Below are 13766 nucleotides of genomic sequence, written 5' to 3'. Positions count from 1 at the left end.
ATGAACGCCTTGTTATCACAGTGGTTGCATATTTACAAGAGGGATATTCCGCTGTCGGACATCCCCTGAAAGCAACTTATCGTCCAGCATTCAGACGCACATTAAAACACAAAGTGGCTTTGTTGACATGACTGCAATACAACAAGGCGCAGGGCTCTCACTAACTTTCAAAGGTTTTTAACTTATTGCCTTTGAAAGTTAATCCTTCTGCTTTCATCCCTTGATAAGTGCCAGCTTATTTTCCATTGGCACAATTCATAAGAATGATTCATGTTTGGCATTTCTGATTGGCTGTTGTTTAATTAAGATTTGAATGTTAAATTGCTAGCTGTTTTTGATTGGCTGCTGTTTGTTTTGCCTAGGAAACTAATAAATCTGTTGTTTGTCATTCACTGATGTGCTTTTTTGATGATCTTTGATGATAACAATAGTAACAACAATAATGATAATCATAACAATAATCATTAATATTCAGGGCAATTAGCATACATCTTATTCGATGGGGGATGGTAAGGGACCTGGAAAATGGATAGGGGGGAACTGGCCCAGAAAAAGGTTGAGAACCACAGCGTGAGCAACATGAAAAAACTGTCTCATCTCTATTCATTCAATCATGTGTATCTGAACTGAACTAATCTGCTAAACCCCTTGAATGTAAACCTACCATCTGGTCCATTGTTTTTGGTGCACAAACGTTGACTCAGAGGCTTTAGCTCAAAACTAAACTTTTTTATTTAACTGATGTCAACAAAGCTAATCAGACAATGTTAGACACCAAATTAATATGATTTAATTTAGTTAACCACCTAAGAAGCTTTTACAAGAGTCAGTAGACCTATATATCTAACTAAATCGTATGTCAGTAATGGAAAACTGAAGTCCACCGACGATATTCACAATAATGGGCCAGCTAGAGAAACTTGCACCTCTCGTAGCTTCTGGAGGTTAAAGTTCACTCCCACCCCGATGACGTCATTGCTGAAGGACAGAAGCTGTGTTGAGTGGCTATAGGACACGGCTATTACATTTTGGTCGAGGGCCGAAACATTTCTGACTTTATCCTCTACTGACAATATGGGACCGATTCAGACCTGAGCTGCCAGGTGAAGGCAATTAACTAGCAGGTAGAACCAAAAACCAGAAGTGTTTCGGCCCTCCAGGACCGGATTTGAATAGCCCTGCTATAGGAAATACTTTGCTAGTGCCAGTTTGGATAGACCAAATTCGGCCAGCTGTTTGGTCAGTGTACAGTTTAAAAGAATTGATGCTACTGCGACAGATTACTGAATGTAGTTTGAAGTGTTTTGGAGTAGTTTTCCGCTTGCAATGCAGCTTTGCTGTAGTGGGACGAACAGTTTCCATTCATGAATTTGTAAGATGCTAAGAACGCTCATTATAGCCTGGGACAGAGCTGAATAATGGATGGTTGGAAAAAATTACTCTGCGTTATATTTAATAAAAAATTGATATTGTCCATTGCATTGTTCTATGAAGTAGAGGTTTAATTCATGTTGGAATAACTGAATAGTTCATAATTTTCTAATGTTTTATTTTCAGACATTTGTTTGTTAAATTATTGTTCAGAAGTTCATTACATTTGTGAAATTTGCCCGATATACCACATACTAGCAAAAGCACAGTAGAAACCCATTAGTTTACTCCAAGAAAAAGTTACCAATCCTAGAGTATTGCACTTTTTCTGATACACGCATTTAAAGCAAAAAATACAAATTAAGTTACAGTCCAAAATTTTAAAAACTGTGGAATACATTTCAGTTAACAGGTGAGCCTGTTAAATAATTCTTATTGAGCTGCTCGCTAAACAAGGTTGTCAATATCATAAGGTGCCAGAGGGAACACACTCTCCAGTCTTCTACCGTCAGTAAACTCACACGCCCCCAAGCCAGCACAGGAAGTAGCTGAAGCACGACGAGGCAAGGCAATATTCCACAGATATTATCTGGTAAGAGATTCTACTATAATACTTGGTTTGAAGTGTGTCAGATAATTTCATAACATTAGGCCTTGCACAGAATAAATGAAACTCGTCCATGTGTTTCAAAAGTTGAACCTTCCCTTTAAAGTCATTGTTAAACCTGTCAGAATCTCTCTACGCGTTTGGATCGTTGCAAAACAGCCGATCAGTGCTACAGTTCTACAGTAGCTTTTCTTATCAAACCAACTGTGTTGTTCTGACCTGTATCTGCTGTAGCGTGTTCTCCAGAGTGTCCACATCTCCCTCCGGGTGTGACAGAGTGGAGAGGGCTCCTTGCTCCTGCTCCAGCCAGTCTTCAAACATGTGCAGACCCCTCTGGTACTCTTGATGGGCCAGGACCAACTCCTTAGCCTTGCTGACTGCAGCCTGAGACACAAGCCAGAGAAATAGCACTAAGACAAACAGCTGGGTTACCAGTTTAGGAATACACCCCCAGTAAAATGGGTTGCCGAAGTGTTCTTTGGCTTTCTCAAAGGGTACCATAAAAAAGGTCATCACATGTACCGTCACTGAGCGACATTTGACAATCAGAGATTTAATTGTAGGCTCGCAGTAATGATTGGAGTTGGCTGTGTTTCCCACAATAAACTGAATGTGTCACTTCATAGAATTTTGGTTAAATTACAGATATTAACTACCGGAACAAACAAAGTGGTTAAACATTCCTTAGAATTTGACTCTATGTTTTTAATAGTTTTGGCTATTACATATGGAAGTCTAAGACTGGCATCAATTGGTACTCAATTGAAACTGCATAATTCCTGCCAATTTGATAAATAAATGTTATATATTATTTTGTATTTTATATTTGTGTGCAGTAATACTGGGCTTAACTGCTAATGAGCTCTCAACTTGATTACTTTGCTTAAATATGAAATAAAATGTGATAGCAAAAATTGTGTCAAAACAGAATTACATTTCAGGTAACGAATGACATTGGATGGTACTCATTGAGCAAGTAGTAGCTAAAATATTAACTATTTTATTTAGAAAGCTAAATAGCTAGCTAGTTGCTGGACATGAAGAGGAACTACTAAGTAACATTAAATTGTCCACTGGCTAACTTACTGACCAGATAAATTCACATGGAATGTAAAACCCTTTAGCATGGAAGCTGGCTGGAAGCTGGCTTGCACACATACAGTACTGCTAGCAAGCTACTGTATGCCTAGTTCTGCATAGGTTTAAAGTATTAGGATATCACTATAATTAAAAAAAATGGAAACGTATTGAGTAGAATGCACCTACTACTAAACTCAGTGGTTGGTTCACCTAGCTCTTCTAAAATGTATGCACTTACTGTAAGTCACTCTAGATAAGATGAGAAAAAAATTACTAAAAGTAAATGCAACTGTGATTTCTTTACAAGTTGTAAAGTCGCAATGAGGAATTTGGAAACGCAATAGCAAAATTAAGATTTGTGATTGCATTAGGGTCTTGACAGTCTTACAACACATACAGCTCTGGAAAAAATTAAGAGACCACAGCACCTTTTTCTTTCCTTTCCAAAAAGTCGAAAAGGAAGGTTTTGAGTGAGGAACAGAAGGGTTAAAATTCAGAGACCACTACAAATTGAACGCTTCTGTTCCTCACTCAAAACATTCCTTTTCAACTTTTTTGGAAAAGGTGCAGTGGTCTCTAGCATGAAAAAGCAATGTCAATTGAGATTACATTTAGTGTGGACACTTCTTGGAAAATGTATGCAATCAAACTACAAGTAAATTAAACTACAAACATGAGAAATTATTGCTTAGATAAGCATTTACATGAGCTTTTTGAATGTCTGCATCGTACCAGACAGACCATGGAAATAAAAATATTTAACACATTTTCTATTTATTTTCCTAATTGGAAGGAATTCCTTATTGCGAAAAAGATAATGCAATATTTTACTTTGAATTTGAGTTTGGTCAGTTAAAATGCCAACCAAATGGCCAGGATGAAGACAGGAGTAGATACCTTGGCCTTGTCTGTAATGGTGGCATATCTCTCCTGTAGACTGCGCACCTCCTGCTGGGTAGTGCAGTGTTCAGCCATGTTGGATCCCTTTGTGGCGATGGTCTCCAGTGGACTGCTATGACTCAGTACCTCCTCATATAGAAGCTAAAACACGTACATACATATATACATACATACATACAATCTCAATTCCTGTTACAGGAGAGCTGTCCTGCAATGGACATTTAAAACATGTATTTGAAACCTGTACTGCATTTAAGGTTTAAGGTTTAAGTGTTTAAATCGCCAATGTATGCTTACTCCACTGCTGGAGCATGTAATTATGTCCATTCTATAGGATTTTAATTGTATCCAGTTTCCAACAGCAGGAAAATAACCCTACAGCAACTGTAAATGTTAGTTATAATGTAGATTAAAATGATTTCACAACTCTGAAGTTGTTGATACATCTTTCATGACACAAAATCAAGTGTGAAAATTCTAAATGGAAACAAGTTTTATTTTCCAAGAGAATCCATACTTATTGTGAGAATCAACAAACACTACCTGGTTACGATGGCTGGAACCATTTAGTTATTTCAAACCTAAGCCCTTTTTTGCCAAAGTCCGGTACCTTGGTCTTTCCTAGGTTAGCAGTCTTGTCCCTCATCTCAGAGTATGGTCTGTCGGAGCAGCCCAGAGTGGCCTCGACACGCTCCATCCACACCACAAACTGAGCCACATCCTCCTGGTAGCTGGTCCACTGGGACAGCGCCCCCTCCAGCTGACTGTTTCAAGAATGAACACATTAATTTCCCAGACAGCTGGGTTAGACTGGGGTGAGATAAGATAGATGAACACACATTCATTTCCCAGACAGCTGGGTTAGACTGGGCTATGATAAGATAGATGGACACACATTAATTTCCCAGACAGCAGGGTTAGACTGGGCTAAGATAAGATAGCATTTAAGAGTGTACTTATCTGATCAGATACAATGAAAGCTTATTGTCTCTGTCAGGCAATGGTCTGTTATTCTAACACTGAACCCCTCTGACCACTTGGTTCAATCAACTGATTCAAGGGGGGAAAAAAATTGACTAAGCGTTGAATCAATGACTTGATGGCTCCTGACCTTTTACACTGAATGGAGGCCGACAGCAAAGAATCCCAGGAGTCTTTGAGGTCCTGGATCTGTTTTCGGACCACGGGCACCCCCTCAGCAGAGCTGTTCCTTTGGACCGCCTCACCACGTGTCAGCAACATCTTCAGCTGGATCTCCCTCTCCTGACGGGCTGCCAGCAGGGCCTGGAGGAAAGACAGGCACCATCACAGATTAAACACAAAGGACGCGTCAGTCGTACAACACCAGCACAGGGCTCAACCCTGAGAGCCTCAGAGGGAAACAGCATCAACCGTACATCCCGCAGCCTCTGAAGCTAACCTGGGTCAGTGCTGGTCGCACCCCGAATGGGAGAACAGATGCTGCTGGAAGTGGAGTACAGCTAGTAGGGGGCACTAAACCCTCCGGTCTGAATATGAAATCCCAATGCCCAATGTCATCGCCACTGTGCATGGTGCTCGTCTTAGTTGTGGGATGTTAATCGGTGTCCTTACACTGTGATGTCTAATGATCCTTTGCTGGTAAAATAACTCAAGTAAATATGAACTCAGTACTACGATGACCTCGGTGCTGATTACAAATGGTCCATATATTATCAATTCTCCAAGGATATGCAAACTTTTGAGCACAACTGTATATTCCTCAAGAATTACAATTTGTTCTCAAGTGATTCACCTTTAAAGAAATATATAAAACATTTAGTGATTTCATTTATTGGAGACTGGCATTCATCCCATTGCTCTTGACACATATTAGTACTGGTCTCCTGGTTGTGCCACAAGTTTTAATGAATAATGTAGAATGGATGTCAAAACCAGGCAAAGTTATGTCCTATGATGAAACCATTTCCTATGATAGCAGCCAATAGAGTATCCTTTAATATTTGTTGCAAAACCTCAAGTTACTGCTTGAGCTTTAGCAAGAGAAAACAACTCCAAAATGTTAAGAAGGTATTTCTAAACAAAAATTAAGTTAACATTTTTTCTGGCAGTACAAGTGAATGGTAATACACCACGCAATGTTTCAAAACATCTCAGCCATGTGTTTTGCTGTTTCAAAGCTTAATGTATATTCTCTAATTTACCTCCAATTGTATCATCCTGTCATCCAGTACAGTCTTATCAGCAGTGGGGGAGAGGCAGGTGCTCAGGACCCTCTCTGCCTCAGACACCCAGTCCTGAAGCTCTTTTAGCCCCTGGGAGAACAAACGGTGCTCTCCTACAATACGTTCAATCCTGGAGGCTTTGTCCTGTGGTAGCACAGTCCAAGGATAGAATAAGAGCTATGTAAGAACATTTCAGGATATTTCTGTTCACTCAGGAAAATGTATTTTTCTGCAGCACTTCATATAGTGCACCCAGGTAATGGCCATGACAATAAAAAACATTCAGAAACATTTCCACAAAAAAAAACAAGCAAACCTTTTCTTTCAGCACAGCCATATACAAGTGGCCTTTTCAAGTGATTGTATTCCCCCTGTTTCCATGTAACTAAGAGGAACTATGCTATAAATAGACTAACTCCCTAGCCAACAATGTAAATAAACCACATTCATCACAGCTGAACATTGTCTTTGTGCCTCCAATTGAGGCCAGAGCTGATGTTCACGCCAATATATTGTTCTATGATAAATCAAGTGTGAAAAATCTACTAAAGTGATTGCTTCAGAAGGTCAACCCAAAACAAGCATAGCATAATTTCTCGTCTGGTATGTAAGACTAAATCCTTAGTCCTTCAGGGACGTAGGCCCTAGGGAGACATCACTGAGTACTGCGGGCTCTTACAGGTTGTTGATAAAACCCATAACATCTAGAATGTTTGCATATGTATGTTGCCGGAATATGCTGACACATAATTAGTAGTAGTAGCTAAATATTTTTTTGCTAGGCTGACTATATTGGCGCATTTTTACGGATGGCCGCATTGTACTGGTTGCGTCATTCCAAAACACATAACACAGCAGCACAGATTGAACATAGCAAGAGATACATGCAACACTGCAGCGGAACCCCAAGGAGTTTGACTTGGTGCACGCTTCCATGCTTCGGCCAGGCCCACCCCAGCAAGGGGCAGCGACCAAGAGGGGGCGGGGTGGACTGAAGGAGTTAAAGGAGGTGGTTGGAGATCTGGTATTACCTTGGTGAGGTTGCTGAGGGCCAGGTACTGCGCAGACAGCTGGGACACGCGGTGGACGAAGCCCTTTCCTGCGGCCTGGCCCTCCCAGAGTTGGTGGGCCCTCTCCCTCAACCCAGCCAGCTCAGCCTCACGACACGACAGCTCCTCCAACACACACTGGGGAGTCCGGGGAGGGTTGGGTGGAGGGTTGTGGGTAGACAGAAAAGGGGGGGTCACATGGCACATCACAGAGACGGACAGAGACAGAGCATCAAGAGAAGGACAGGACAAGGACAGGACCACCAGTTCTTCCAAAAACTGGCATCATCCGCACCTCTTGATATTCTATTTTATTAATACCCTGGTTAGTCAGGTAGAACATAACAGCAGGGCGAGGTAGGTGTGTGTGCGTGTGTGTGTGTTTGTGGCTGGCAGACATGCAGCTTATATTGTACTGGAGAGCTTCAGGCAGATTGAACTGCTCGCGGGACAGACAAAAGCAGGGCGAGAAGTGATACAACAGATACCGACGCAAATAACAAAAAAAGCTTCAACGATAAGGGCCAGCGCTTTGAGATGTGACTGATATTTATTTTCTCTTTCGTCTGGCTTGCTTTTTCCTCCGCGCCGCTCTTTTTTTGTCTCGCCTAGCCGGGGATAGGGCTGTTATCGCATCCTGAGGAGGGCCGCCCAGCGCCGTGGCTTTGACAGAAAAGGGAAATTAATTAGATTTTGGACTTCTCCTCCGACTATTGTGTCAAAACGTTGCTCCAATCTGATCCAGCGGCGGTTGACAAATGTAATTATAGGTCTCTGTCTGCAGTAAATTGATTTCAGACTTACTTTAGGGACATAAGGTAACTTAGGTATAAATACATCTCTCTTCTCTGCCAACTGAATGCGGTCAGACAAATCACCAAATATAATAAACTGAAAGAAAGCCAGCTCTTATAAAATAGATTTAGAAAAAATAACAATAAGAAAAGACAGTATCTAATAATGCACAATGAACTGAACTGAGTCCATACGGAAATAAACTAGATTGTGTTTGGTGGTCTATAAGGTTTTAGGTAACCGGCCAATGTGGTTGTGTCTTTTTCATGATCGTATTAATTTGCCACTGAGATAACAACTGTGGTGGGGGATTGAACGTTTTAGTATTATTCTTAGGATTGGCAGATAAAGGTGTTTGATGCTGGGAGTGGAGGTGAAAAATAATTGTAGCGATACAGAAAGAAAAAACGATTTCATCTACCTGGAAGGGCTCCTACATTAAAGTGGGAATAAGCAGTGGAAACAATAATGAAGCCCCCCCATTGCAGTACAAAGCTAAGGGATGGGGCAGGAGAAATTCTACCAGTATAGATTTGATTTTATAGTCAGAGCTTTGGATGCAAGGACTGACCAAAATGTATTTTAAATCATATTTTTTGTTTATAAAGCGTTTAATTACATTTCCTTTGTTTATCAAATTTAATATTCCTATTTTAAGATATTATTTCAAATATTTCTTTCTACAACATTCTCAGAGTGCCTGAGATATTTCCCATTTCAACTTTAGGGTGCAGGGCATCAGTCAGTTGAGATTGATATTTAGTCTCCTCATACTCCCTTTGGACTCTTGCTGTACTACCCCCCCAAACCACTTTGGACTAGCTAACACTATTCTGGGTTAAATCCTACAGGAGCCAATTAGTTTCATTCTTTTCTATGTCTGGAAAAACTACAAATTGCCCCTTTATCATATCATTTACTATAGATGGTATTACACTGAAGTCTCCTATATAACATCCCACATCTTTGCAATACAAAGCAACCCACTCTGGTACCAGTACCAGGAAGGAGTACGGGGGTGTACCAGTACCAGGAAGGATTATGGGGGTGTACCCGTACCAGGAAGGATTTTGGGGGTGTACCAGTACCAGGAAGGATTATGGGTGTGTACCAGTACCAGGAAGGAGTACGGGGGTGTACCAGTACCAGGAAGGAGTACGGGGGTGTACCAGTACCAGGAAGGAGTACGAGGGTGTACCAGTACCAGGAAGGAGTACGGGGGAGGTACCTGTAACTTGCTGAGCTCCTCTCTTTTGGCTGGGAGGTCATGAAGCCGAGTGCTGCTCTCCTGAACGATGACCTCAGTGCTGTTCAGCCAATCCTGGAGTGGCTCAGCGCTGACTTCAAAGTCTCTCATCTGAGACTGCAGGTTCTGACAACAACACATTGAAAAACACTTATCAGAAAACCACACAAACACACTCTGACAGACAGACACACACAAACACACTATATTCACCTTTAATGCGGTCTCCCTCATCTGTAGGTTGGTCATGAGACATTTCCAGTCGTCTCTGGCGTTTGCTACCTTAGCCTTGACGCCATCCACTTTGTCTTTAGGTACAACAGCCATGAGCAGCTCACTGCTGGCCCCTACAGCACTCAGTCTGGCCTGGCCATGCTCCCTGTCACTCAGAAACTCCTACAGACAAAGAGAGAGGGAGACACACGGACAGGCAAGAAAAAGGACAGAGCGAGAGAGACAGAGACAGACAGACAGACAGAGGAAAGAGAAAGAGAGAGACAGAGAGATGGAAAGAAACAGGTACATACAGAGAGAGACAGGGAGTTGGAGCTTAGAACAAAGAATTTCAATGGATACAAGGTGATTATCCCCATCATGGTCAATACACCCACTAAGTTAACTAGAAGCTGGAATAACAGAGTGGCTTGTGAACAGAACAGAAACAGTACTAGGCACCCAGGGAGTTGGCGGGTCTTAAATGCGTGGGTTTGACGCCCCCCCTCCATCCCCTCCCTCCCGTTATCCATGCTCCTCTGGTAGTCCCTCACCCCCCCCCCCCCCCCCCCCCCCCTTTCCCTGAGCCGGTGACAACCTCACAGCGGGGACCGCTCCGCCATCTGTGCAGTCCCCACATCACTTTACACACACTTCAGCCCCTGCTCACACGCACACACTCATCACACCTCTTACTGGCTCTCTTTCTATTTTTGCATTGTCTCCCCATCTTCAGCTCTCCCCTCTCCCTCCCGTTCTCTCCCCGCGTTTGTCTCTCTCTCCGGCAGAAGTGGCGGCGTAACACCAATTAAGCGTGACACAACGCAGAGTGTCAGTGTCTAGCCCCATCTACCCCCCACGCAGGGCCTCCTGGAGGTCAGTCGTGTGGAAACATTGTTCCACATTCCCCACAAAGTCAACAGTAAATAATACATGACCCGTCCTGTTTTCCCTTCCGACAGCCCCTTTCACCAACAAAGCTCTGGAAATAAAACCCCAAAAACCTCCCAGTTCACTCCTGCGCACCCCTCTACCTCACTGATGTAGGTCAGGTCTTCCTGAGGAAAAGAAAAATCAACTGTCGCAAAGACTCCACCGCTAATTTTGCCATCCAGTTTCTCAGCGCAAGAGAGGGCTGGTCTTCCGCAAGGTGAATACTCCTGGGAAGCCTGGTTCTACGCCTTGATCTTCGTTGTCCAGGACGTGCTTTGGGGACGACCACGGGCTAGTCGTGAGTTAATCACCTAGCAGCCACGTTGTAATCTAGCTTGGTGGACGTGTTCCTGTTGTCCCTGACTCACTGGCTAACGGACAGGTCCCTTGGGGCCTCTAAAGAGCCTGTCAAACTGTCACATCTAGCGTCACACTGCGTGTGTGTGGAGGGGAGTGGTTAAAGAGACAGCTTCAAGAAAAACAGGAAGGAAGAGAGATAGGGATACGGAACGATGGAAAGAAAGGGGAGAGCAGAAAAGAAAGAGCCAGGCCGAGACGGAGAGAGAGAGAGACCTGCTGGCTGGCCTCGAGTCCAGCTCCTGCATCTACGTCCCATATCAGACCCAGCTTCACAGCCAAGCCTGATAAAGAACCATCTCCAGCAAGTACACTGACAATAGGCACCCCCCTCCCGTCCACTGACCGCGGGAAAGACATTGCACTTTGTTCATTCCAATCGTGTGCTCTAAAAAGATGAACTGCACGTTTGAAGTCCACAAGGGTCGGCGCAGGGGCGGAACCTTACCTGTATCCTCAACAGGCTGGCGGAGGCCTCGGAGACACTCTGGGGGACGTCGAAACACTTGGCCGTGCTGATCTTAGCGTTGACCAGCCATTGCTGGAAGTCCCTGAGGGATGCTCTGAACCTCTGTTCCAGCAGACGCTCCTTGTTCTGGCACTCTCTGGAAGCACGCAAACTTAGACTGGAGAAGGGAAGAGGGAACCATCACACGTTTGCTATAAACCACTTATAGCATAACAGAAAGAGGATTAAGGGGAAATTAAAGCTATAGGTGCACTGTAAATAATTAACGGGAGGGTGGATTTGAGCCAGATTGGAGCCTATATGAACATAGAGGGAGAGGGAGTGGCAGAGGGAGAAGAGCGGGCAGATGGAGGAATGGAGAACGGGTTGAAGCAGATGAGATAACTTGGGGTGACCGGGTTAAAGTAGGGGGCTGAGATAAAATATATGTGGGGTTTAGAGATGATGGGGAGGGAATGAGGGAAGACAGGTTGAGGTTGTTTGAGACCAAGGGGTGGGCACTCAATTTGACTCGAGGGTCACAGTTAAATTCAGAGGATTCTGTGCCTTTGACAAAAGCTGCAGACTGGAAAAGGGGGCTGCTATTTGAAAATGCATACAGGTAGTTTTATTGTAATTTCTACATTCTCTCTATCTAGTTGGCTTCAACTTGACACACAGCTACAAGAACAGCATGTGAACTCGAATAAAAAAAAATCCCTGCTGTTAAGAACAGACAATAGAAACAGAAGATCCGCCATCCTAGACCCTATCACCAACCAAACATTGTTATTTAACTCGATTTTTCTCTCCATTTAATAGCGCCCTGGGTTCTTCGTAATTACTGCCCCCCTCCCAAAATAATTGACTCTTAATTATTTTTGCTAAACCATCCCACAGGCTGGGATGAATGACCACATGTTTCGTTTACCCGCGGGTCTGGCCACAGGGGGAGAATCTGTAAGGTGGTGAAGGAGAGATGGAGGTGGATACAAAGAGAATATCGATGAACACCAGATCAGAGGGTAGCGTGTGAAGAAGAGGGAGGGGAGACGCGGCGAGGGAAGGAGGGCTGGACGAAAAGAGGGATGAGGAGCGAGACAGAGAACAAGGTGAGCGGACATCTGTTTCAATGACAGGTACTGTCGAAGGAAAGGGGGAGGAGCGGAGGGAGAAACTGACCACATGGCAAAAACACAGACCCTTCTCCCCCACTGACAAACACACACACACACCCTGGAGTTTTAATGATGCTTGAGGCAAGAGGGGGTATCTAGTGGGAATGAACATATGTGTAGGAAGCACTTTTTTCTGCTGTGACGGACAAAATATGAAGAGGAGTCAAAGAGGACAGAAGAGGAGAGCTGCCCCTGTATCCTCCCTCTCTCTCTCTCTCTCTCCATCTGCGGCTGTAACGCAACACAGGTACAAACAGCACGAATGCTTCGTCTGTGAAAGCACAGCCGTATACAGAGAGACAGTGTTGCCTTCAGGACAAATTCACCACCTCGATAGCCTCAAATAGACTCGACCTATAAACCGTGTTTGACACACAGACACACATTGGCCCCATTCAGATGAACTAGTTCTAGACATTCAGCCACTTCGGGGAAAGTTCAAGCTGTTACAGCTAATAACTAAGTAGAACTGCAATAGATCAGCTAACATGTTTGTCAACAAGAGAAAAATGGGTGCAGTCAGACAAAAGGACTGAATAAGAGATAATGACAGATCAGTCAGGAAATGTATCCGCACAGACCAATTATGATGTGCTTTCCAACCATTCTTGCCTTTATTATTTATTTGCACATCGTATCCAGAGCAAATGACAGTCAATGCACTCATCTTAAGTGGGACAACCACAAAACCCATTCAAAGTAAATCCATTTTACTTCATGAAAACAAACACAAACATTTAGTGCATGCATTAGTTCCTAGAAAATAAATGTGTCAAAAAGAGAGAGAGATTAAAAGAGGGAGATAGAAAGATGAGAGAGAGGGGAGAGAGGTCTCCTAGCAACTGACGCCTACGTCTCGTCTTCCCCTTGCTCCCTGTCACCTTCAACCTCTTAACAACACACACACACACACACGAGTAAACACACACACTATCCCCCACCCACTCACCTGTTGTGATGTTTGATGACAGTGGTGACCATATCCGGCTGAGTTCCCAGGTCTCTAGAGTAGCGGACAAGTTCGTTGAGTTGAGCCTTTAGCCGGTCTGCCATGGACTCAGCGCTCAGCAAACCCTCCAGCGTATGCTGAAAATGAAACGGAGCGACCTGGAGTGAGCGCCAGTCTCAGCCCGGCGCACGCTTCGGTACGCTGTAGTGTGTCGAAGCCAGGCAGTGCCCTTGACGGATCTGCATAACACTTTGGCCGCCAAACACTCACACACACACACTCCCATTCACTCCTTGGTGTGGTCCTTCGAAGTCCTCAGGCGCTCCGGGTACAAAAGCATTTCTGTTCTTCTGGGAGAGGGGCTGTTGCAGGAAGGAAGGAGCCTGGATAGAGCTCTCATCTCCCGCTCTCCTTGACATACCTTGCAATCCGGGCT

General features: G+C 43.9%; 1 protein-coding gene across 1 annotated transcript in view; it reads right to left on the bottom strand.

Moving 5' to 3' along the window:
• The window catches only part of syne1a (spectrin repeat containing, nuclear envelope 1a), a 232178-nt gene that overhangs the window by 93422 nt on the left and 124990 nt on the right, over positions 1 to 13766 (bottom strand). The window contains exons 56-65 of the mRNA XM_034287789.1: positions 13331 to 13467; positions 11204 to 11381; positions 9466 to 9648; positions 9235 to 9378; positions 7194 to 7349; positions 6142 to 6306; positions 5070 to 5242; positions 4569 to 4722; positions 3956 to 4099; positions 2198 to 2362 (exon numbers count right to left, since the gene is read on the bottom strand). Of these exons, the coding sequence (XP_034143680.1) occupies positions 2198 to 2362; positions 3956 to 4099; positions 4569 to 4722; positions 5070 to 5242; positions 6142 to 6306; positions 7194 to 7349; positions 9235 to 9378; positions 9466 to 9648; positions 11204 to 11381; positions 13331 to 13467 (1599 nt within the window). The remainder of the gene's footprint in view (positions 1 to 2197; positions 2363 to 3955; positions 4100 to 4568; positions 4723 to 5069; positions 5243 to 6141; positions 6307 to 7193; positions 7350 to 9234; positions 9379 to 9465; positions 9649 to 11203; positions 11382 to 13330; positions 13468 to 13766) is intronic.

The sequence above is a fragment of the Esox lucius genome, chromosome 18 (assembly GCF_011004845.1).
Source record: "Esox lucius isolate fEsoLuc1 chromosome 18, fEsoLuc1.pri, whole genome shotgun sequence".
In the NCBI taxonomy this organism is placed as follows: Eukaryota; Metazoa; Chordata; class Actinopteri; order Esociformes; family Esocidae; genus Esox; species Esox lucius.
The sequence above is the reverse complement of the archived record's forward strand: the minus strand, read 5'-3'. Positions and strand labels throughout refer to the sequence as shown.